The sequence below is a fragment of the Fusarium tjaetaba genome (assembly GCF_013396195.1).
Source record: "Fusarium tjaetaba strain NRRL 66243 chromosome Unknown NRRL66243_c0000099, whole genome shotgun sequence".
NCBI lineage: Eukaryota > Fungi > Ascomycota > Sordariomycetes > Hypocreales > Nectriaceae > Fusarium > Fusarium tjaetaba.
Window position 1 is genome coordinate 24,446 of NW_023501295.1, and position 25,092 is coordinate 49,537.

The 25,092-nt window shown below is 47.1% G+C and overlaps 7 protein-coding genes across 7 annotated transcripts; 4 read left to right on the forward strand and 3 right to left on the reverse strand.

Annotated features, from left to right (window-relative positions):
- Window positions 1-74: 74 nt before the first annotated feature.
- FTJAE_5235 (STE kinase) lies at window positions 75-1,894 on the forward strand (the record flags this gene model as incomplete). The annotated part of the gene is made up of 3 exons (XM_037351721.1): window positions 75-1,207; window positions 1,257-1,693; window positions 1,743-1,894. The coding sequence occupies 3 exons, from the start codon at window positions 75-77 to the stop codon at window positions 1,892-1,894; spliced, it is 1,722 nt and encodes a 573-aa protein (XP_037207673.1).
- A 471-nt stretch (window positions 1,895-2,365) lies between these two features.
- On the reverse strand, window positions 2,366-3,455 carry FTJAE_5236 (uncharacterized protein; the record flags this gene model as incomplete). The annotated part of the gene is made up of 2 exons (XM_037351722.1): window positions 2,366-2,401; window positions 2,691-3,455. 2 exons carry the CDS (start codon window positions 3,453-3,455, stop codon window positions 2,366-2,368), a joined length of 801 nt encoding a protein of 266 aa, XP_037207674.1.
- Window positions 3,456-4,254: 799 nt separating this feature from the next.
- Window positions 4,255-6,080, reverse strand: FTJAE_5237 (uncharacterized protein; the record flags this gene model as incomplete). The annotated part of the gene is made up of 5 exons (XM_037351723.1): window positions 4,255-4,910; window positions 4,969-5,115; window positions 5,201-5,373; window positions 5,425-5,599; window positions 5,774-6,080. The coding sequence occupies 5 exons, from the start codon at window positions 6,078-6,080 to the stop codon at window positions 4,255-4,257; spliced, it is 1,458 nt and encodes a 485-aa protein (XP_037207675.1).
- Window positions 6,081-8,700: 2,620 nt separating this feature from the next.
- FTJAE_5238 (translation initiation factor eIF-2B subunit delta) lies at window positions 8,701-10,107 on the forward strand (the record flags this gene model as incomplete). The annotated part of the gene is made up of 3 exons (XM_037351724.1): window positions 8,701-9,027; window positions 9,068-9,467; window positions 9,554-10,107. 3 exons carry the CDS (start codon window positions 8,701-8,703, stop codon window positions 10,105-10,107), a joined length of 1,281 nt encoding a protein of 426 aa, XP_037207676.1.
- A 2,128-nt stretch (window positions 10,108-12,235) lies between these two features.
- Window positions 12,236-13,228, forward strand: FTJAE_5239 (uncharacterized protein; the record flags this gene model as incomplete). Its single annotated transcript, XM_037351725.1, has 5 exons — window positions 12,236-12,330; window positions 12,384-12,616; window positions 12,665-12,881; window positions 12,929-12,961; window positions 13,024-13,228. 5 exons carry the CDS (start codon window positions 12,236-12,238, stop codon window positions 13,226-13,228), a joined length of 783 nt encoding a protein of 260 aa, XP_037207677.1.
- Window positions 13,229-18,268: 5,040 nt separating this feature from the next.
- Window positions 18,269-18,691, forward strand: FTJAE_5240 (lysine specific demethylase 4c; the record flags this gene model as incomplete). Its single annotated transcript, XM_037351727.1, has 1 exon — window positions 18,269-18,691. One exon carries the CDS (start codon window positions 18,269-18,271, stop codon window positions 18,689-18,691), a length of 423 nt encoding a protein of 140 aa, XP_037207678.1.
- A 384-nt stretch (window positions 18,692-19,075) lies between these two features.
- Window positions 19,076-24,400, reverse strand: FTJAE_5241 (heterokaryon incompatibility protein; the record flags this gene model as incomplete). Its single annotated transcript, XM_037351728.1, has 5 exons — window positions 19,076-19,342; window positions 19,662-21,109; window positions 21,165-21,574; window positions 21,934-21,962; window positions 22,376-24,400. 5 exons carry the CDS (start codon window positions 24,398-24,400, stop codon window positions 19,076-19,078), a joined length of 4,179 nt encoding a protein of 1,392 aa, XP_037207679.1.
- Window positions 24,401-25,092: the final 692 nt, after the last annotated feature.

Consider the following 25,092-nt stretch of genomic DNA (forward strand, 5'->3'; position numbering starts at 1 on the left):
AATCTCCTCAACATCATGTTACCCCCCCAGCGTTGTTTATTTCCAACTCAAGCTCATATGCACAACTCAGAATTATGGACGTATCAGATATCCCAAGTAGCCAAGAGACGGTTGAGGACCCTACGCTACCAGGCTCTTCAGCGGAAGGGGCCTCGATAATTCTTACACCAGAAAACGCTGAGGCGCGACTGGCGTTTAGTGAAGTCGCTGAGTGGTTGCGAGGACAGTCCGAAGACCCTCAACTCCAAGCTGCACGACAACATACACAAAAGTGTATGTGGTATTCCTCGAAGCAGCAAAATGATCACGAGGTCGCCCGGTTACTTAGAACAGAATCGGAAAACCTGTCATCATCATCCCCAATTTCATCACCACGGGATCCAAAACCATCTTCCCGGTCAAATAAGTCAGAAGGGCATCTGATCTGGAGAGGCCACTACTTCATATCGCTCGATCAACCGCCTCGAAATCCGTCGAGAGGATGGGTAGTTGGTTCTTTGAGAGATGCTCCTCATATGAACGATATCGTCCTTTGTTTACGTTCTGGCAACGACAAGATGTACAAAGTCCGACGCAATCAGGCTATTCTCCAAATAGATGAAACAAGTTTTGTATATGTGCAGCCTATGACCGACAGATCCACCACGATGGTTAACGGGGATAGGATCTCTGGGAAAAGAGTTTTCAACCATTCATCTGCCCAGCTAGCATTCGGCTCCCTCTGCTACCGCATCCAGTATGCTAGGGGGTCTTATGCCGACGACTACCCCAGCAGGGTCAAGCGTTACTTGGATGAGCACCTCAACATTGCAACCACTCTACTGGAGCTATCGCTGACACCAACACCATCTGAAAGCGGCTCCATCACCATCGGTCAATGGACTATCGGCGCAGGTACTGTTGGCAAAGGAGCATCTGGAATGGTCAGCATCGCCTCGAATGTCTCGGGCCAACGTGTTGCTTTGAAGAGAGTGCAGGTTGGAAGAGACAGAGAGCGTATACAGAACGTTCAGACAAAGCTGGAGACTCTCGCTGCATTATGCCAGAGGAAGAATGAAAACCGCTTACTGCGACTTATCGAAGTTATTACGGATGACGTGAAATCAGCGAATAGGATAGCAGACGTCTGGTTTGTTCAAGAACCAGCTGCCCAGGAAGTACTTTCAACTGCCCTCACCCGGGGGCTCTTCAAACAAGGTCAAGAGAGGTGAGATCAGCTCTATAGTACGACTTTACCGCACGAGCTTACCAACCAGGATATCCATCGTCACAACCGTTCTGGCAGACATCCTCGGCGCCACAAACTTCCTCCATAGACACCGCTGGATACACGGCGATCTCAAACCCGTCAACGTCGGCATTCGTACTTGGACCAGCGAGTGCATATCCGTGGTGTTGCTCGATCTCGACGATGCAGAGGAAAGCCCTTTTCCAGGACGATATCATCTCGCTCGGCCTGGGACCGGCGGAACGATCGGATGGCTAGCACCTGAGCGGGAAATGACGGGGTATGACGAGCTAGCTGATATCTGGAGTATCGGCGTCATGGGTATTGAGATGATTTCAGGGCAGCATCCGTGGCGACAGGTCAAGAATCCTTGGAGACCTAACCCTGAAGCTAGTCAGTTGCAGAAAGAGTTTCACGATATGTATGGAGAAGCTCTAGATACTTTAAACAAGCTTCATGACGAGGGTATGACCTTAATTCTATTCTGTAAGAGTGGTGCTGATTTTGTTGCTAGCTTTGAGAGAGGCTGTTCTTGGCATGGTGCGGCATCCGTATGCTGAGACGTCGGCACAGCGCGAATCAAGACTTACGGTGAAAGAGGCCCTGAAGATTCTGGGTTATGGTGAAGATGATGAAAACGATAGCAAGCGACAAAAACGGCTTTGAGAGAGATAAAGGCTTTTGCGCCTTGTGAACGAGATTACGGAGACCGTAAATTGAAGAGACTGGAATATAGAGGATGAGAAGGCAGAGCACTTCCAAGCATGGAGTGCTCTGATGGCTGAGTTCAGAGACGTAGGCAATCTGCCAACCCGAACTTGGACATGTTGATAATTATTAGATGACGAATCACACAGACTAATGAAAGAGACATCGTGCAGCATGACTAAACTCCTTGGTTATAAGTAGAGAATTAGTAAGAAAAGAAATGTTGCTGAAGGGAGATGGACGGCGGATCGCTGGGGGTGCAATCCGGGACTTTTGTACAAGGACCGAATAGTCTCGAGTTCACTCATCAGAATTTTCATTAGCTCCTCTCACAGTTTGCTCGAGTATCAGCTGATGCTGTTGGTCTCCAACCGAACATGGGAAACATGGGATTCGTCAGTCGCGAACCTTGACCGCCTCTGCGCGGCTTTATCCATAAATGTCGACCTGAGGAGATATCTTAGACTAAACAGCGGTAGTATGTTTCTCAACCTCTCTTCAGAACGTGAGCTGAACAATTATGTGCTATTAAAGTTAATAACTCTTTATGGGATGAAGGGTGGTAGAGGCGGGAGCGAACGCATCGTTTCACAGGGCAATGGTGTACTGCGACAGACTGATGCAATAAAGAAATGCTATTTATGAGTTCATATATCATTGAAGGCCAGTTCGCAGGTTAAGAAGTATAGCTCGTCTCGCAAAGACTACTAATAAGCCATCGTCCTCCCTCCAACCTAAAGGAGCAGACACATACTCCATGTGAAATCTCAACACCATCAACCTGAACCACGAACGGTGCCCAAACGAAGCCTAGATCGCTACAACGCCGTGCCTCGCAGTTAAGAAGCCGCTTCTCAATTTTCGGTTCACTCTGAGCTTCTTGCTGTAGATGCTCAATGAATTCCGGCCACATGAATGTCTCTGGTGCATGACCATCTTTCGATATCGTAGCCCCTGCACCAGGTAATAGCAGGGCACGGCTCGCCTCCCAGTCTTGAGCTTTAATGCTCGCAAGAAACTCTTGGAATGGAGCGATGATCTCTGACACTGGGCCTGTCTCGACTGACGGCACTGGCTGCTCAGGTGATAAATGCATCATATCAACCAATGCTGAAATACGCCATGGATTTCCGTCGCTCAGGATTTGACGGTGCAGGGTGCACAGGTGAGCAGTGTGGACAAACTCGCCACGGGCATCCATGGAGGCAGACCAACCCACAAACACAGCAGCTATATCTTGAGATACCCATACCTCCGCACCTGGTTCTGCCAATTCATGTTTGAAGCCGGACTCTTGTTGTTTAGCGAGCAATCTACCAACGCGCTCATACATATCATCAAAGCGTTCTGTCTTGAGACCACCTATCTCTGGTGGGAAAGGAACGGTGATTAGGCCATGGGGTAGGGTGAAATGATGGCCTTCTTTGAATGGGGGCGGAGAACTGAAATACTCGTGGAAGCCACGGACGATATCTAAGACTTGTGCCTGCTCAGGATTGAGCTGGGATGAAGACGACATCGTAATAGTTGTTAGTTACTACGAGCATCGCGATGTAAGATTTTTATCAGGGTTGGACTGAAATGAGGTGCTTTATGGTATTCTGTTAATAAGTAAGCTGACGGGATTTGAAGGATTCTTACTGGCATCGGCGCAGTCAGCTTACTATTGCATTTAGCCTACTACTGCACGATAGCTGCTTACGAAATATGGTTTTACCCTGATCGCTTGGTCTAGAGCTCAAACCAATAAACCTGAAGAGACTAGAATATAGAGAACTGTAGATTGAGCTTTTCCAAGTATGGAGCCCCCCTGATGGCCGAGTTCAGAGGCGTGCACATCGACTCGATCTGTGGTGTCGGTTCACTCGAACTTGGACGTGTTGAAAACCAGAGGAATTATGATACTGAATAATCAGAATCGTCTGACTGGAGCTATCTCTACTGCAGAACCCATTTCTGACCGACCTTGTGTAAGTTAACGTGAGCCAGGTGCTGATGATTCTTCATCTGTCTCAATGAATCTAAATCTATGTCCCCATTTTCCATCCTAGCCTTATCTACCGCACTGATAGCAAACAATACTGGCACTGTAGAACCTTTTATAATTTCTACTTCTGCTTTCGACGACTTAACAACAATGCAAATCAGAAGACAGATAGAGAGGGTAACCTGCAAACTTAAAAGTGCCAGCCATTCCCATCGGACCTGGACGTATACCTCGGTATCTAACGAAACACCATCGACGTTGGACTGACTTGGAAGGAGTCTGTTCGAGCTGGTATTAGGATATGGCGCAACACATAGAGAAGTAGTTGAACTTACGTGTTTGTGAGACTGTTAGCGACGTTCGCCGCCATGCCCTCCACGGCGGTCCACCAAGCTCTCTCTGCCTCCTGGGTTACAAGCGTGGCATTGCCCTTTGTAAGGTTTTGTAAAACCTCTTGGGTGGCTAGTGCTAAGATATCACTGCCTGATGTACCACGCATCGGCTCTCCCGCTAGAATGACAGTGTAGCCGCTTAGCGAATCGTTTAACTGAGTTGCTATCGTTCTTGTAGATAGCCTGCCAATGGTCCATATGACGTCGCCTTTGCCTGGTGTTTCCAAAGACACGTATCCACGATAGTCATCCCCTTGCAATGTGTGTAGCTTTGGGATCTGAGATGTTGACTTGTTCATCCGAAGGACGTTGTCGACTAGTTCAGGATGGTAAGTGTCAATGCACCAATAGTAGGATACTTCGACTGCCCAAGGGACGAGATTAGATGCATCCCAATAAATGGCAAAATAATCGAGAATTGATACATTTTGCAGATGCTGATGTACTAGAGTTGGCCCGCTACCAAGGAAAAATGTTGGGGCGCCAGTGAATCTGGCACGACCTTTGCCCGGTTCCGTATGAACACCATTCGGCAGAGTGATATTAGGATTGCCATCGTGGAAATTGACATCCGCCTCGACCAGGTGTGTGACATCTCGAGAAGACGTTAGATACAACAGGCAACAGTCTTGAAGGGGTGACAAATAACGTACTCGTAGCCTCATATCCTATAGCAAGCGTGTGGAATTCTGGCCATCTACAGTTGGCTGAGGCACACTTCGGTTCTTTGAAGGGAATTGTTTCGGTCACCAGATTATTCATTCCTCGTCTGACACCTCTTGAAATTGCTAGCTCGTTCACTATGCGTATTTGTCAGACAAGTACCAGTCAAATGTTGCGACATGTTCGTTGCTAGAAGCCAGTGGTAGGAAGTGGATGACTTACTAATAGCGTAATCCGGCTCGTCTTTCCCCCAGCTCTCCCCTAGCCTCCATGCCTCTGCACTTCCCTTGCTTCCATCTTGGTTGAATCGAGACGGGTATGTGATCGCAAATTGTGTGATTGTTGATGTGGCAGTCGTGGTACTCAACAGAAATGCAGCAATGATACCAACGAACCTATTTTTGTGAGTAACCATATGAACTTGGTATCTGGGAGGCAGTGCTTACCATCCCTTGGTGTGTGAGAGCAAGCTTAAGCTGCCCCCTAAGCCTCTTGATGCCTTGTCAAATGCTTCAAAGTCCTTGAGTGGCCGTGGCTGCTTGAACCAAACCCATTTGGCTTGTGCTAGACCTTCAGTCACAGGAATAAGTAGTGCGGATCTGCATATGGTGGATATGCAAGCTAGAACTGTATTCAGAGTGATACCGGATGGCCAATTAGGCGGAGGCTGATTGTTGAATTTCCTCAGGGTCAATGTTAGGATTACTAGAGCGACGAAGCTGACTAAACAGCAAAGCATCTCCTGCCACCAACCCTTGATAATACGTCGTAGGGTGTTTTCCCAGCTTACCCTACTTATAACAGTGGCTTCCGCGCACGGCATGACTTTCTCTGTCCTGTATCCCCCAATGGCAGAATCTTCCTGATTCAAAGTCAACCTGTGAATTTGGTCGTTGATAGGTACTACACCAACAGCGCTGGCGGATTGCTTTTGATCAAAAGCTTTTGTAGTAGTGTCTAGGTCGGTTTCTTGATCCAATAGAAGCGGCTCACTTGCAGGTTCAACAGACCTAGACTCAACGGTGGTGGGCCGAGCAACAGCATCCACTGTGTTTATGGGCTTACGCCAGATAGGCGGGGTGCTGTCGCGTTCAGATTCCATGTTATTTTCGTGAAGAGTACCTATACTAAAGAGTGTGGCAATACTTAGCCGAGTGGTGATGGGATGAGTAGGTATTTAGCTTTGGAACCAAGTTCCCTCTTATAACAAATCTTAACGAGTAATTCCTATTTAGCCGAATTGCGTTTCTGCTTTTGTCTGGAGGCTGAAACGCAACAATCAACACACCTTCCGTATTTGGTAATATCTAATCTAATTTCCTAGAACCTAACAACAACACTTGGCCGAAATATGCTTGTTTGTGGAGCAAGAAACTATGGGGCCTTGGAGCTGACACTGAACACTAATATATATCGAGGATTTTAGTAGCCGCCCCGGATCCAACGTAGTCGTTTTCATTCATCATCGCCGCCCAAGTTTACCAGTACAATTAAACTCTGAATTAACCGTCCTCATTAAGGCTTTACACAATGTCATTGGGATGCCCTTGGATTATTTACTGGTCCCCCTATCGTAAGTCCGTGCCGCATTCCTGCATGTGTTGACCACCAACATGCAGTAGCATCGGCGAAACGGTATCCTAGCTATCCCATCGGGGAACTTCAGATGGGAACGGAAATAGAGATCATCTGATTATTCTTTACCATGGCAACTAGTGACCTTTGTGTAATCACAGCCAAGAAGTCTAGGAAAACTCCGTGACTGCGCTTCTTGGCCTCCTGTTCCCGGCAGGTCACTCACCACCAAGACATCATTAACTGCATTCCGCTCGCACACATTTTTACAACTTCCTCCTGGTGCCTGTGTGCAACTAATGAGTTGGGAAGCTATATTCTGGCCAGGAAAGCGGCTGAACTGGGGAGCGACCGGATAAGGTGAGATACAACACGACTCCTCCATGTTAAGAGCTTGGCACTTACGACAGTATATATCGACTTGACATGAATCTGGGGTTGATATTCCTATAAATCACGCCAGCTTGATCTGGCCCTCTTGTACTTTAGACATAGCGTAACAGCCATATGGAGTCCGTTATCGGTATTCCTACCCTCGGACTTGGCCCTTGGCTCGGCCGCCCTTCTACCGGCATTTTATGTACCACAAGTTACTAAAGGCCTACATAGGAGTAATGATTACTTCATCCTTTGTTGTGCTTGCCGTGCTAACCAGGGAAATGTAGTGAGTCGGCGATAAAATGCCCCTAATGGTGTAACCCAAGGAACATAATCTGGGGCAGGGACAAAGTTGCTGCTGCGCTACATATAACAGGGAGATCAGGTGAGATACCCAGGGCCTCTAGATAAGAACTCGGGTGCCCTCACTTATTGCCGTCCGCCTCGCATGATTCAGATCTCCGCTCTACAGGTCTTGTGGCAGAAGGCTGAATCTGGGCGTTCATGTCTGAGATGCACATAGAAAAAAGGACAAAAATGTCTCCATATTGAACGAAATGACATCCCGGGACAGCACATGACCTGAGAAAGACACCGAACGTTGTGGAATATCCTCCCTTACTGGAATGAAGAGAGATATAAGCCGTAGACAGGTATATATCCAGTCTCACTGGCTCTAATAGGCAATGTAGACTAGCTATTGTTAAGCAGAAGGCAAGCTCAATGGTAAAAGAGATGATGAGACTTGACTCTTGGTCCTTATCAGTAACAGGGCCAAACCCGATGACAATCAACATAGAGGCATCTTACCTCGAATTCAGGCGCTCTAAGATAGTATACAGAGATTGAAAATTTTAGCACAATCATACTGGCAGGCGAGAAAATTAACCAACATACCGGCTTAGAACGCCTTACGGCACCACGCCTTGGCTCAGTAACTGCTGACGCTCTTGATATGCCTGAATTATAATTAGCAGAGCTCAGTGCACTGCTTTCAGCCTCAACTGAGGCTGAGCACTAAATCGACTAAGAATTACTGCAGCTCCAGCCTAGAGTAGCATAGGGGTTCAATGGCAGAGTTGACGCATAGCATGCCATTCAAGTACCAAATTGCAGAGGAAAGGGATGCTCAAGCTCGCCTACAAGGCAACATCACCTATCATTCGGAGTCAGTAGGCATACTTACTCGGTCTATAAGTAATCGACCAACAGCTGACTTGGCACTGGCTGCCGTTGCCTGCCGCTGGCGGACTCTGAGGGGAGGCAGTGGATGAGAATGAGACAGGAGAAGCTTTGTTGTAGCCATGTTTAAGCCACTGCAAGCCATAGTGCATTATTCAAGACCAATAGCTTCCGTCATGGCTTGCAGTAATGCAGCATGCCGCAGGCCTGGTATCGGATGATACCCCGGCTCCCCGGTGGCCTTCACAGCATCTTTTCGCTTTTGTAATTCTGACAGGTTGTGACTGGGATCGTTTAAAGAACAGAAATGCAATATTCACCCCTGCACGGTAGTCGCGTTCAATCCGTGGGGGTCAGCAATGTCTGCCTTATCCTGTCTTTAGGCAGCCGCGCCATGCCCAACTGCGCCCGAGTGGCTTGAGTATCACTGTTTTGGTGTGTGGTAGACTCAGCTGACACGTTGGCATTTTGGCTTTTGTGTATTTAAATGCGTGGGAGTGGGCGCAGGAGGAGCATGGTATGAAATTCGAGTGAAGAAATTGAGGAACTTGGTCAAGCAAAGCGAAACACATAGTATCTCTCTCGAGATGGCTACAGATGTGAATATGGGACAGGTTGCGGTTAAGAAGGCCGAAGAGCAGTACGCCAACTTCATTGCATCCCTTGCTGAGAGAGCGATGACTTCCAGAATCTTCCAGAGATATAAGGTCATTGACAGTTTCCTGCATCTCGACAGTTATCCAGGGCCAAACGGGGTTCCATTCCATATCGAAGACGCGAAACTATCACTCATATCATTCGACAGGTCTAGCAATCCGACTCTTACCCCTAATATAAAGGAACATGAACTCGCTTCCAAGGTCGATATGGATTCTTCTCGCCAAATCTTTATCGTTGAAAACATAACTCCCAAGGTAATCCGTCTCCTTGGCGCTTTGGGATATCGATCCCCAGTTCTTCCTTGACTATATCGATGCCGTGCCGGCCGAGATGGATATCACGAAAGAGGAAACATCACCCAGGACCGATCTGGTTACCAAGGCATGGTACCGCCACCAGGCTGTTGACGGATACCTGCCTATTCTTAAGTCCACGAACACTCGTTACGATCATGTCTCATTTAGATTTATTGGACCCAGAGAGTACAGAAGGGAAGGTTCTGGCAATTTGTTGGAGCGCATGAAGCCCGATATGGAGAAAATGAACGTCGAGCGAATTGCGGGGCTTCATGTTCCTATAACCAGAAAACTAGGCAAAGGAGGTCGGCAATTTGATAACGTTGCAATGGCGCGCCATTGCGCTTCTGTCTGGGTCAAACAGCCTGACGATTCCATTCATTCAGAGTGGACGAAAGGTAAGATATGCTCCCCAGACTATACTTGCGTGGACAACATAAGAGAGAAAAGAAAACAGAAGAAGCACCTAATAACGTAAATGCAGCAATAATACTGGTTGACCCTCCTTTCGAACCTGAAGATGGCGAAACCATGTACGGCACAAGAGCTGACTCGGCGTACCGTTCCTTCATCTGCCGCCCATTACCAAACGAAGTAGAGGGAAGAGATCAAGAGCCTAGATGCAACTACCGAGACTCTCTAGCACATATTCTAATGGATGAATTTGCTCAAGGGGGTGATTTTCATCTCCTAATCATAACTCAAGCCGTGGCTCGCATTATAGCAACTGAGTGGATTTCCGCCAGCGCCTACGGTGAGCAGGACCTGAACACGCTCGAATGGAGGCTGGAGAACGATGAGCCAGGCATGCTGACACTGGGCGCTTCCCTCAAGAAACTTTTCATTCTACGTCGTCGGATTCGCAAGTACCAGGGTTTAGTTGAAGAACAGTTAGACCTCTTCCGCAAGTATTTGTCACAAGCCTGGATCGCAACATCTTCACCTGCAGCTGAGAAAGCGAGGTCTCATGTGGAAGGAGATTTCGAACAGGTCAGGAGCATATACTGGATAATGCAGTCCGACTATCCGATACTCTAGGCCTTGTCACCTCTATGATTCAGATTAGGAAGGGGGAGCAGTCCGTCAAGCAGAATGATAGGCTATCATTCTTGACTGTCATTGCCACCATTGTGCTTCCTTTCAATGCTTTGGCTGCAATTCTTGGTATGCAGACGAGCTGGGGCCCTGGAAACCCGGACTTTGGAAGGTTCTGGTCAATCTCAGGTGCTATATGCGCCATTATGTGGATAAGCTACAAGTCGTATAGGTTCTGGACGCACTACATGGAGAAAATGTATATGAATTCGGTATGAATGCTGATATAAAAGACGATTTACGCCTTTTCCTCATGCTCGATAGTCCTGATATCGATAGACTGTGTTATATCGTGGATAAAGAACTACAGTATAGAGTGAAAGTCAAGCACTACTGTGTGCAATTATGGTGCTAATGGTTGAAACAGACATCCATATTTCGGATAAGGTACCACAAAAGTCATATGTCAATGAGATGATCTGAAAGGCTTAGGGAAGATCACCAGAACACTGTGAGCGCTACCTACTGGTACTATCCTGAGTCTTGGAGCAGACTCGGGATTCACTTCTCTCAACCCGTGTGGCAGCTCCAGAGCAGGCCAGACCTATTTCCAGAATTGATGCAAGTTAGATTGCCAGGCGGCCCAGCGTCTAGCGTACTTCGGGGTGCCGCATAGTATAGGTTCGCCTGGCCCGGTCTCAGTGCCGCGCCTTTCCTGCATGAAGGCTATCTACCCCCAGCTTATTCAGAGCTGAACGAGCCTGGCACTTCCGGGCGTCAGCCTGTTACTAATAGTCTCTGCACTTCCCGCCCGAAAACGGCCAGGAATAAACTGAGACACAATAGCAATACAAAAAATGCAGTCCGTGGATGGAACTCTCATAGATAAGGATGTCATGCGCCAGCTCTCCGGCAGCTCGATCGTCAGTCCCGAAACGCCCTACCTTGAACCCTTTAGTACTGGTTCTATCTAAGCAATTGAGCAGGTTGATGGATCTGTCACGAAAGAGAATAATTAGCGGTCTGAGGGATCTATATACTCGCCATCTCGTATCAGTGTTCTGGGAATGCAGCAACAGAAAAAATAGCGATGCCCGATAACGGAGTGCACTGGAATACGGCAAGGAGACGAGCTGGGAGTGGTTAGGAACATATCCATTCACTTGTCAGATGCATCAGCAGATGTTTACTTGAATAGTCTGCTAGTCATTTTGCTTGGAAACACGCAATGAGCATGAGTATGGTGATAGCTTCAAGGAGAATATGTACTTGGCTGTGAGGCCATGGCTACTCTCGGTGTTGCTATGTGAGCGGGAGACTGAACATTTGACTATCCAATTGACTTGAAAAGACCAAAGATCTACAAACTTGCGGTCACTATCCGTTCCATTTAGTGCTCTTTTTGGGTTGACATGACGTATCTGAGCGGGGAAACGAAAGGCGCCCATCTGTGTTAACGTCTGCGATTGCTGCAGTGAGAAAGCCAGCGACATCTTTGTCTCTACTGTATTGAAGACAAGGATCGCACTCCATCGACGACATTGAAGCTATCGCGATGCAAGTCTCACCATTCACTGCACGTGTCAAAAAACCACGCGCATAAGCCACGATCTGGTGACACTACCAGCAAAGAAACAAACAGCCGTTATCTTTCATATTCGTATCACTGAACCTTGCGCCTCTTTTCGCTGTCATTTGTCGCATTTCTCATTCAATTCTCTTTTGACCACGCTTCTGCATAAAGGGATCGAGTAAGCAGCATATGTAGCTCTTTGAAGCCGCACAAAGATTGATGAGTTGTTCGTGCTGATTAACTCTGCTGCAGCAGAACCCCTTTGATCAAGCTGCAGCATGCATAACCACTCACAAAAGACCCTGCAGTAGCTCATCAGAAGCTGCATATCTCTTTGAACATGTTCCAAACTTTTGACGATGATATTTGCGTTACCGATGAGATGGACTGAACCATGGAGACATATAAAACGTCCTGTTTCTGCCGCTTGGAACCATCTTCTCTTCTCCAACGCTTCTTCCACGTCTTCTAGAAGTTCATCTGTACAGAATATATTTCTACCGTTTTTACATTTACTCCTTTCTTTCTACCATCTCCATCCCACACCAACACGCAACAATGGCTATTCTTCCAGCAGTTCCAGCCTTCTCCACCACCATCGTCGTTAACGGGGAGCCAGCGGATGAATACCAACCCCCACACATCCCTATCCCGTATGACGCTGGGTTCGAGAATGTACCTCGCATTCGTTGCTTCATCGCCTCAGAGACTGGTCAGAGTTACTCGATACGATTCTATCCCCTTATTTCTCCTTTGGCGACAATACCGATACGCTTTTGGTCTCCACCTATATTGATGGGAACCTCATTGAAGAGTCTCTGGTTTTCAAACATCTTGTCCGTGAACAAGATTTTATCGAGTACATATCCCACCGACATCGGGACTATGCGGATGGTAACAGAGTCACTGAAACCTTTTACTTTCAAGACCTTGCGCCTAGTAAGTATCTCTGCTATCTTGACAAATTCTGAACTAATGTCGCTGTAGCTGAGTGCACTACTGCCGCGACCCTCCAGGCTGACATGCAGCTTGTCAAGACACTTGGGACAATCAGAGTTGTTTTAACATCAGCCAAGACCTTAGATTACGATCCCAAGCACGGTCCTTTGCACAATGCTAGTGGTGAAGCGGAAAGCATCAACTCTTTGCAACTATCCACCAAAGCGTTAATTCTCAACGGAAACGGACAAACACACGGTACTGGGTAAGTACAAATCGAACTGCAGAAGGTCATGACTAACTTCCCAAAAGCTTTCAGCAAGTTGATGTCCCCGTCCACTTTGGGTACTATGACGTTGAAGTGAGAGAAGCCATTGGATGCTTCGATTTCGTTTATCTCTCACCAGGCATGTCACTTACATTGATGAGATGAATCCTGCTGACGATTTAGATACCCTCGCGGCTCAGAAAATCCTGGACCCGGCGAATATCAACCAGGCCGCGCAGGGGATGCCTCAAACACTTGAATCTGCTCCAGAGCCCCCTCGCTATGCTGTTCGGACCATGTCGAATGGATGTCTTGAGATCGATCTGACTGGTGATGATGAGTAACACGTTTGGGTGGATTTGAGTCTGCGGTTTTAGAGAATGAGATGATGATGATTTGTGGATCTGTTTTGGGAGTATTTGGTAACTCATAGAATATTGCTGACTGCTTTTGGGAGTGTTTGGTGTTTTATAGATTTGATCCGGGATAATAGACTGGCGTTTTTGCTTTAGATGTCAATGGGGTCTTGTGGCACTGAATGGAGTATTTCCAGATCTTCGATTGTGACTTTATCATCTCCCTTATAGTAGTCGTTGTCAATCACAGCTGTACTCTTCCACTTGCGGTTGATTGCTCTTCGTTTCGTCCTTCATACCCTCATTTACTGAAAGCCGCAATATGAAAACCATACAAGGAACATCGTCTTCCAAGTTCTTTAGTTGTACAGCTACATATTTGATGCTCCAGACTGCCCCCAGGCCAAAGTGCGGGATTTAATCCCCTTGCGCTATGATACTGGTTCCGCTTGGAAGCCAGGATGACCCCAAAGCTTGAGAGTATCTCTTCGCAAATCTACATCTGAGGTCGTGAGGTTGAGGTCACTGATGGAGGCCCTTTGTTTTGCGTCCCTCTGGTGTTTGAGGAGACGCCATGGATGACGGTGAGTGGAAACAGGTCAATTGGGTGAGACACGCGTTCAGACAGTTCAAAGTAGAGCCGATACCATGAATAAGAGGGTCGCGCACATGCTGATATTTCGTGTGGTTACAAAACGACGTGATTGACTCATGTCGATAATCCAAGCTCTGGGGATGGTTCTAATCGTCAAGAATACTCGATTCCTTGGAGGGTGGCTTGATTCCATGGCCTGAGGCATTCGTCCTCCAGATATCAAATGGCCAGACTAAGGCTTTGGATAGAGACTAGGCAAATAAGTCACGCAGTCACCGGCGTCATATAGTCTCAGAAACTTGTCACTCTCCGTACGCTACAATCCACGTCACTCTCAGGATATGTCATCTCTTTGAACGCTGGAAATGCTTCCCTTTCTAGGAACCACTTCCGTCACACCATGAGCTTAAACTTCAACGGTCAGAACCTTGGCTACATAACGCAGGCTGGAGGCCGTTTGACCCTGAGAACGCGGATATTACACCTGAAGGGTTCCACGCACGCAAAGAGGCAATGTAAAAGATGCACATGTACATCCATAACAGCTCCAGAGGCTTTGAAGTCATGGCTTCACTTAGGGCGCATGATGATCTGTAGGCGTCGGAATCGGAGTCAGCCAGCTGCTGATGAGAGCAGTGCAAAAAAACCCAAAACCGTCCACTTTCGGGCACTTTTGTTGTGACAGCTCTCGAAGAAGTAAGAGCCTCGTGCTTTCGACACACATGATGTACGTGGTCACCTTGAACGGATTCTCGGGCCAGACTCGGCTTTGAAGTCCCTCGCGCCTCTCCGGCGTTTGTTTCTATGCCTTCCATGACGCCGTCGTCTTATACTTCACGAAAGCCATACACGGTACAGTGTCCGCGGATTAGTGCAGCTCCATATACATTAACCTACCAGGTTCGGCACACACCTCGTAACACGACCTCGTAACACGACCTTGTGTCCCTCCTCTGGGTCTCATCAGCCGTTGGCATTGATCCTTGGGTCATGCCGCACCTGAGCATGACCCTGGTGATGACCTTGATGTAAAACGATATGCTGCAAGACAAGACTCTTAGGATTCCGTTCATGGGCATCGCCAAACTAAGCGCCACCATGTCTAAAGTTCTCCGACATGCACTTGGCTAACAGCACGGACCTTCTGGGCTTGGTCATGGAGTCAATTTGAACTTCGCCGGCTTGCTAGAGTTATAGGGGAATAGTTTCACTCTCCTTGGCCGCCCTCCCCATGCACGGCAATATCCAAGGCCGACTCCATCATCTTTACGACCAGCCTCTAAGCATGCTTTTCTTGTTGCTGGGCATCCTTCAAGCATCCCAAGGGCCTATTGTAGTTAGGTTCATTATCGATCTTATCGATACCTTTGCTGAGTTTCTTGAGACCACAATTAGTTGCGAAGCGGTTGGCGACATCAAAGTCTGTATTGTTTCTGATCATATGGCGGATATTGGTTCAGAATGTAGTACTACATCAATAGCATTGTGAACTCGATGTCAATGTCTGCCCCCGTATATCGTTGCGGGTTTGTCGATCACAGGACAGGAACCGAGGCCGTGGAGAATAAGCCGGTTCCCATGAGTCATGACAGTGAAGAGTTGCTAGAAGGGATATGGTCGGCCGAGTCGATCTCCACGCCATAACACGGATAACCTCTTTGTAGGGGGCATCGCTACACAATCTCGTGCGTTGATCTACAGGGCCGTTGCTGAAGAGATCCGAAATCGCACGATGCTATTATTGGGCAAAGTATCACAGCGCAAGTCCAAAGAAGACGTAGAACCCGAATTAAACCATAGGTACTTAGATTACATACCGCCATCGCCATAATCCCCCTCACCGTTCATGACAAAACGTTTTAAGTCTTGGGTAATCACGTGCTAACTAAACAAAGCACACGACCTTGTATCATCGATCAAGTACTCCATATGTTTGTTCGATTAAACACCTACGAGCTTGGCGAGATATTGATCAGGAGGTGCAGGGCTTTGATAACAAGGTAGCTCTGGGTTGATGGTGACGAAGACTTTGAGCTGGCCAAAGTGAAGTTCAACACCGCGTGAACACCATCGTTGGATTGTGCCGACTGATCGTTAGCCGTCGACTGCTTTTATGTCTCTTATTCAATATCCAAAAGAAGACGCTTTTCTGACATTAGAAAGAGACTTTGTTAGTTGGTGCAATGATTTACGAGGAGTGTGCCTCGCGGTCGCGTCATAGATAATCGTGGGAGACTAACTGGTTACCTAGCCGAGTTCATGTGGCGCGTCCTTTTTGGTGGGAAGAAATCATGAGACCTTGACCTTCAGCGAACAATATTTCAAGATTTTGGCTTCGGCAGTGGCTTCTACGACTTTCTCGGGTATTGAAAGCTAGGGTGTAACGGTTTTAAAAGCGATAACCCAGAATGAAACGGCTGCGGTATCTGTAGCTGCCAGGTTCTTATCAAGAAAGAGGTAATAAAGATGCAAGAACGTAGAGAACCACATTGGTGACGGCATCAGCTACACTGGTGACAGCTGTCACGGAGCCCCCTTCGGTCTGTTGGCCGAGACTCAAGTCTTGTTTTCATCCGCAATCATGCAGCAAGATGATTGCGAATCCTTGGCCAGCAAACCGCTTTCTCCTGTGGCCGATGGGAAGGTGAAGCGGGTGTGTCAACGACCCGGGGAGTCGAACGAGTTGAGGTGACAGCGCCTCCATGGCAATAACACGTAGCGAGTCTCCTGGATGATTACAGCCGAGGCCATATTAGCTTCGCAGAATGGAGACCTTGAAAGATACAACGCCTCAATATACGCGCGAATCCAGCTGTGGGCACATACAACGACATAGCAATAAAGGTGGAGGAGAGGACACGGACAGAAACTCGAGATCACCGAGTCGCGGTGGGAAAAGGCCGGAGTGGCTTGTGTGTCCCCAATATGAGATCTATTATGTTGTGTACTCTATTCTTAGAAGCTCAGGGCTGAATACTGTGTCGGGGAGGATACGGAGCTATCCAGAGGAGTAGGCAATCACTTGTCTCAGGTCCGTAGAACATTTGCACCTCCCGATAACTAACATTGCCCTTAAATCGGCATCATGAGGATACAGCGTTGGGAGTACTCCTCCTGTGCACCCTCATAATCAGCAGAACTGACATTTCAAACATCACAAGAGCCAATATACTAAGCGCAAGAGATAACATTAAGCTGCTTATAAGCACCGCAGATCGCACTTCCGGGAATCGGAACTCCGTTCAGCTCTGTGAAGTGGTTGCTAGAGAATACTACCCAGCTCGATGGGTAAAAAACACAGTATATTGATAGCTAAGGTGGATAATATAAATATCTCCTGTCGTAGAATGATATAAATCATAATGAAGATTGTGGTAACCTGTCGTGATTTGAGTCTTGTACACTTACGGTAGAGGAAGAAGTCCTGATTTGCCTGAATCCTATTGTCAATTCTTACAGGAGCTCATGAATTGGTAGAGGTTTGAGTGAAACTACCAAAAGTCATGAGGCTGGTTGATTGATACTTAAAGCTTATGACGCCTCAGCGAGACGTGTCAAGCCACCATGAGGTTGGCATGTTATTATTGCGTAATGCGAGAGGAGAATAAGAGTTATTAGTGGCATTTGGAAATCCGCTTGCTGCGTGATGAATAATCAATCAAGCATAAACGAATTTGCGCTTAGTTGAATTCGTATGACTTGCTGCATCTATATATTCCCCAAGAGAGTGTCTTGTTCCGCATTACTGTATTCAAGCTCCGGAATTCCGAGTTGCTAAGCTGAAATCTCCTTAGACTTCGGTGTATTGGATAAAACTCTTAATTTAATGTTCCTTATAGGCAGATATGCCAGATATAATACTTTTAATTTATCCATTCAATATCTTTAAGTGAAATATCCCTTCTAGTTATATTGTTCCACGGCTATAGTTTGATCGCATTGTGAGCCATTGAGTCCGAGACCTGTAACCAGACTTAGTCTGAAAAACACTAAATCGCATTTAAGAGTATTGCAACAGCTATCTGAGGCATGCTAGTAAGTGGTAGAGCTGTGAAGAATGTCAATAAATTTCTTTTAGTAATTGGTTTATCACTACCTGCAATAAATCGAATTTTATTACTGCATTTTGACCTACCCTAAAGAGACCGTCCAATTCCTTTGTATTGGGCTAGTGAGACACGCCCTAGCGCGGCACCACCACCATCACCACATCTGACCAATTGCAAATGATGTACCGACATTGGTCTCATTCAGTCACTGTTCTGTTAAGCGGCGCACTGATGCCCCATGTTTCGGTTAATATTCGGCAAGATCTAAACTTCACCAACAACTCCGCCATGACCGCCACGCCAGAAAGCACCGATGCGGACAGCATGTCCGGGATAAGCCTTTACTAAAGGACCTCTGGGAGACGCACTATCATTTCGGCAAATATGCATATGGAAGATATTTTATCCTCTACAGATAAGGGCGGTCCGGTGCATGGCTTGCAATACGTAAATAATGTACTTGTGGGGATTAAGATCTGGGTGTTGATCTTGCTGGAAGCTGAGGCCGAGTTCAAGAGCTTTATTGGCAAGGACTGGTCAATTGGGAAATGCGATCGGGCTATTAGCCATGAGCAGATCCTCGTCTCTCCCTCGCGTCTTGTTGCAGTGGGTATTGCCCACACGATCAACATTAGATACCGGGGTAAGCTGATCGTCACAGAGCAGACACAACACCACATGGCCATCAAAATGGGGCCTTGCATGGCCGAGTTTGTCAATCTCGCATTGACGGGTGACAGCGTCTGCATTCCCGACTCTGCTAAATGCGATAGGGATGATCTAGATTTCTCACACCTGGCCCGTTAAGTGCAGGACAAGCGTAAGCATATTGAGAAGCAGGGCTGAAGGGTTTTTCGTCTTAAAAAGAAGGCCTCTGTTCTTGAGAAAAGAATATACCCCTGTAACAATTCTTAACTTGACTACTACATCCACAGCTGAACATTCTCCCTAAAGACACATCCAGACCAAAGCCACTGCGAGTTTGACAGACCCAACTATCTACGGCAAGCAAGACAAGGAAATACTCCTTTCCTCTAGACATACTATTTGCCCGCAACTTCTCCTCCCTATTTATCTAACGCAGCCTTTACATCATAGCGCACATTCCCAGCAAAGCCACCATTTTGGTCAGCTGTGATTGTGCATCAGAGGACCCTCCGCAAGTCACCACGGTAAACAGACCTCAGCCGCTTAGAAGAGCGCCGATGCTTCATTCTTCGCTATCGCAATATCAGTAGCTATTCGATCAACAAGGTCTGCCATTATTGGGAACTGTTGAAGACGACGGAGTGGTTCCTTAATGAAAAAGAAGATATCGTTAACCTTCAAGTCAGCAGCATCACAAAGGAACTTTTTGCCCGAGGTTGCATTGGTCGCCTGCAAGGCGTCGTCATGTTCGATGACGAGGAAAACGAGGGCGATAGGATTACCAGCCAGCCATCGTATATCTTTTCTGCTCTATCCCTACAAGTCGGGCTATCTATGTAGATGCTTGCTTTGGTTATCTCACTGGTTACTTAACTATGATTTTAATAAATCCCAATGTTTTCTTAAGTGATTTATTATTACTATTTAAGAGGTCATTGTCAATTTAAATAAGTTTTATATCTTCTAACTTATGCTGCAAATCCTTAGCATAGCCATTCATCCAATGATATAATCCCAGATTGTTCAAATAGTCTCTATCTGCATCATGCAGATTTAAAGTTGTGCATCCAACCCTCTGAAATGTCTGAACTTCACCAGATGAGATCAAGTCATTCTCCACCGCCTTTACCACTATACAGAAAATTGTCACCTCATCCGAATCAAAGTCAACGCCAGTTTCACGGCAGGCCAGCGGGATTGCCAGAAAAGGGGTCTTGTATGGGCCACCATCTACTAGATCCGAAGCTGGTGAATCGTATACCTCCTCTTGATCTTCCCAGAAAATAGAGACATCAGAGTTCGGCCCCTCCGTATCGATCGAAACTGTAAGTTTCGTCTTATTGCCGGTTTTACTTAATAGGGGGAACTTTCTCGCCCGTAACAGGATCCAGCCTCCAGTTACTTTGCCAAAAGGACTCTCATCTGAGTCAAGGGCCACATGCGCATCTTGGAAGATAGCCAGAGGATATTTCACAGAGCGAAACCACACCGCAGCATCCAATGAGGCCCAAGACCACGTGGGCGCTCGGTACTGGCCTTCTCGTCTCTGGAAACCCTTGCGAGGGTCGATTTGCCAGCAAAGGCCCGAGATGATGTTGTTCCGCCATAGACCAGCCAGGTAGCGGTTATCGATAGATGCGGCTGCTGCTATGTTTGAGAAGTACTCTGCAATGCCTGCTATTGCGGGAAGCTTGTCGGTCTTCATCGTCAGCTTGCGCTGGGAGTATAAATAGACGACTTGTTCCCAGTCTTCCTCCCAGGAATTGGGACTTGGTAACTTATATTGCCAGTTCAGGCGCGATGGGCTTGCTGAGTAGCCATCTTCAGTGATGAACGTCTTCTTGCACTCGAAGCACACCTGGGTGCTATCGAAGTGGATTGTACGAGGGGAGAGGTAGCGCTCCTGCAGTACCCATCCTCGATTTGTGAGGGGTTCATCTTCAAGGCGAGCATAGCGCGATGTATCCCCAACATTTCTAACATGAAGGGGGAAGATCAAGATTTCTCCAGAAACCTGGCCATGGCGGAACGGAGCGGCGATATAGTTCTGCTGCGTACGCTTGTTCAGGAAACCCTCAGAACTGTTTGTTGCTCGGCTCGCTGCTATTGTGACGGTCGAATTTCCGTAGGCTTTGGCCATGCGAGCTGACTCGCGTGCCCAGTCATTCGGGTCATCCTGGAATATGCATAAGCTATCAATCCAGAGATGTGATATCCCAAGCCTGTTGACAACCCGAACGGCATCTTGGAATGTTTTGGGGAGGTCAGATACACTCATCCCTTTCGTCAGCTTCGTGACGGAGCCAGTATTAAGAGTGATTCGAGGGCCATCTCCCCAACAGTGGCTAAGGGCTGCATATCCGCCTTCGATTTTCACGTTTCCCTCTACAAGCGTAATTCTCTGACCATTGTCTTCGATTCTCAGTATCCGGGTTGGAGCCTCCCGAGTCTCATGTTCGACATGTCCGTGGTTGTCTTTGCAATCTTGTATCAAATCAGGAATGAGGGCCAAGATGGAAGAAAACATAGGGTCTGGGGAAACTGGTCGTCCCTTGACAACATGTGCTAGTGGGCTATCTGAGTAAAGCGTAAGCCCAATTCTTCAGGTTTTATTATTTCCTGGTGCTCCTACCTTCCCTGACGCAGACTCCACCGCCACCCATGATGCGATATTGGTCTCTCAGTTCATTGTGGCAGCCGATGATCTGAAATCCATCCGCTTCATTCCTCCCCGACAGCCACAACGTGTAATTCGATTCAGGAATATGCTGGAAGCCTAAGCCGTTGGATGCCTTGATTTTGGCGACTGTTTCTGACACGCAGCGCTCAATGAACCGGCACAGCTCACAGGACCTAGCACTAGCTTCAAGATTCTCGAGGCTGTCCTGATGAGGAAAAAGAGCCGTTCCGAAATCAGTATCCCTCCAATCGCTCGCATCGTAGTAGTAAAGCTCGAAGTTTCGAGGCCATCCACCTGTGGGCTCGGGGTAGCCTTCCGTACGTGGTTGTAGTATGGTACCGAAGTTGATGTTGAGGCAAATACTGCACAGAGGCATTACCGATACACTTTGGGTTTAGTGCTGGAGCGGGAGGTAGATTGCCGGGCGGTATGGAGCTGTGATCGCTAGCTAATGCTTTTTGTCACAGGAAACAGGTGATCGGGGAAGTGATGATGAGTATAGCAGTTGGTTAAATGACCTTTCGAGTTATCTGGGGTACGGGATCTTCAGAAGTTGTGGCCTCAGGCCATACAATCATGCCTAACTGCACTGTAACAGAAGCGGGGGGCTGGTGGTGCAACGTTCAACGCATCTCTGGGCGCGGCCCTTTAGTGTATCACTATACTCTAGCTTATACCTCATCTGCAGAGGATGGGCATCTTATATTCTTATATACTTTACTACCAGGCCATAGATAGCTTAAGAAGGCGCTATAGTATACTAAGGTCCTATTAAAATTAGCTAGCTATATAGGAGGCTAACTAATATTACTTATTAACCCTGTTTACCTAGTAATTAATAACTAAACTAACTCTTATACTATTAATAGTGCCTATACCTAGAACCTATCTCTTTTATAAGAATGTATTGCAAAAATTAAAGTCAGGAAGCTAGATAGAGTCAGAAATCTCTACCAGTTAGGCGATTATATTGATAAATACTAGTGTTTTCCTATAGTGGTGATATAACCCCGCACTGAGAGTGGCTAAATCGCTGTTTCCCCTAGCCCGTTCTCATAACTTAACGTGCTCTATATGATGCATATAGAATGCAATCCATCTTGATACTCAAGACATGGTAATTGCGGCTCTCTCGCGCTACTCGCTAGGATCCTTTCCTTTACCTTCTCACTCCAGGCATAGGCAAGGCCGATACGGCGAAAGGTTCCCGTCTCTCCTTCAACCATCTTGAATAGCAGTATGTACATACCTCTTCCATCCCCAGTTTTCGACCTAGCACACATAGAGAACAACAATCCTTTGGTGTTTTCTTCCTTAAAGTCTTCCTGGAGAATATCAAGCATCACTCGCGGCTCAGTGTTGCCCGGCGATGCCTCCTCCAGGACATTGACCCTTTCATTATCTAACATCATGTCCCAATGGTAGCCTCCGCCCGGCGTAGAGCTTTTGCGTGCTAAAGTTGTCTTCTTGAGGACTCCACGAAGGCGTAGCCAACCACCGCGAATTGCAGCAGTCTTATCGTTCGTCCAGTAATCAAGGTGGTAGTCTTCAACCGTAATCAACGAATCTTGAATTCGTGGCTCGCCGGGAGTGATCGGGCCATCAATTGAAGCCCAAGACCAACTGGGAGCACGATATTCTCTAGGTCGCGTCCAACGTCCGGGCTGATGATTGCCCTGTACCATCCACAGCAGTTCACCTTCTAGATACCGACGCCACATACCAGCGACGTAATCGTCCTGCACGATCTCGGCCACCCTTTTGGCAATACCGGAACACGCAATGAGCTTATCGCTGGGAACTGTGAGCGCAGAAGCTGTATACAGCTCCACAATGCGAAGCCACAGCAAATGAGGAGCGGAATTACCGTCAGCCTCGCGGTACCTGTACCGGCCCACTCGACCAGTATAGTCGGATGAATCCATCTGTTTAAATCTCGCGTCCGAGGATGTCGAGAGGGCAAGCGGCAGACCATCAGGATAGACTTCCGCAGCGTCTTTCTCGCAGCACTCCCAGATAAGTTGTCGCCTGCCAAAGTGAAGGATGCGAGGGGCTAGGAAGCGCTCCTGAAGAACCCAACCTCTTTGGTTCACAAGGGCGTTTGAGACCTCAGATTTCCAGAACCTATAATCTGAAAGGAGAAAACGCTCTGTGATCTTTGCGCTGCCCTCCCCACACAGGGTCAGCTCTACCACTTGGGGGTTAAGCAAACGGGGATCTCTGCTGTTGAAAATCGACTGAGAACAATTGGGGGTGTCGGCCGCCGAGATGTTACAAAACGAATTTGAGTACACATTCTTCAAAAGCGAAGCCTCATGCTGCCAATCTCCAATGTTATCCTTACCCTGGAAGATGCAGAGGGAATCAATCCAAAGATATCCTACGCCCAAATGGCGACAGATAGAAACGGCATCCCGGAAGAGTTGGGGTAGGGTAGATAAGGGAAGGCCTTCGAGCAGCTGTGGATATGTTTCTTTCGTTAATACTATATGGTCAACAGGGCCCCAGCGATGAGTGAGTGTCATGTATTGTCCAACAGGAGTTGTTTGATCCGTCTCCTGCAAGCGGACTGTTGATGCCTCAGGGAGGTCGAAGGAGAGCAGGCGTGTCGGGTACCATGGCTTCTCGCCGACGGGCCTTTTGCATCGTTCATGATGCGCGGTACATTCTCTGACCCAATCCTTGGCCAAAGATAATGTCTCTGGGGATTGTGTGCTTTGGGAGAGGCTCTGACGTGCGAGGTTTCTATTTGCACCTACAGTATCATTAGCTTTGGAGTCAATTCTAGGAGAGGTACGCAGCCACTGACACTCGACAGGTTCGAGAAGGAAGCTCGCTCTGAAGCAGGTTGTGATGGCAGGATTGTTGTATGCAACCTGTAGAAGGTAGCAGCCAGGGTGACCATAAGACTTCCCATCATCCAGAGAAGTGCTTGTGAGATAGTGTTGAACTGATTCGATGGCGCAATATGCACCTGATGGCTCTACTCCTTCACCCACAGTGCTAGAGAGAAGCACATGCTCTTGGGCACTCAGGGCCTCCCAGAAACGAGTGCAGATATAACACCCCGCGTCAATAGCTTGCTCCAGACTCTGGTACGTCTGGTGATGTGCTAAAGAGTGAGAAGCCTGGGCAGTGGCCAAGCAAGCTTCCGTCTGGAGGCAACCCTTGCACTTTGAACAGAGCATTATTGAGGTACTGTGAGGTAGTTTCCTTCTTGATACGCTAGGTTAAGGGCGGCTAAGATGGCGGGGAGAGGAAACAACGGAAGGTAAAATTGAAATAAAGTGAAAAATGGTTATTGCTTTTGTCGTATTCCGTGCTAATTGTCTCTTTATCTCGTTGGGAGCTTACGCACTCAATAAGCATATGGTGGTGGAGGCGCTGTCTGCAATATTGATTGGCTCATGAAGCGCTTTCTCCATAACTGGGCGCTAAACGCACACCTGCTGCAGCCCAATCACAGCTCTACACCTTGCAACACGTACGATTATGCCCAGCCATCCCGGGGTCTACCCCATATCACGCTTAATCTAGTATTCTGATTTGCTTAGCCGGCTCTAAATGCTGGAAAATGGGCAGAAGTGGGGATAAAAGTTAATTATATATAAAAAAAGGAATTTTATATATAAAAAAGAGTTTTATTTAAAAGTTAAAAAAGCTTTTTAATAAATAAAATAGAATTTACTTAATTAAATATATTTACTTTATAGAATAATAATTAATATTAAAATAATTAATAATAATAATACTAATACTTAAGTAAAAGTAAACTTTTAAATTTTACTTAAGTAAATATATTAATTAAAAGCTTTAAATTTTTATATTATTTTAGTCTATTATTTAATTTTAATTAATTATTAAAAGTATAATATATTTC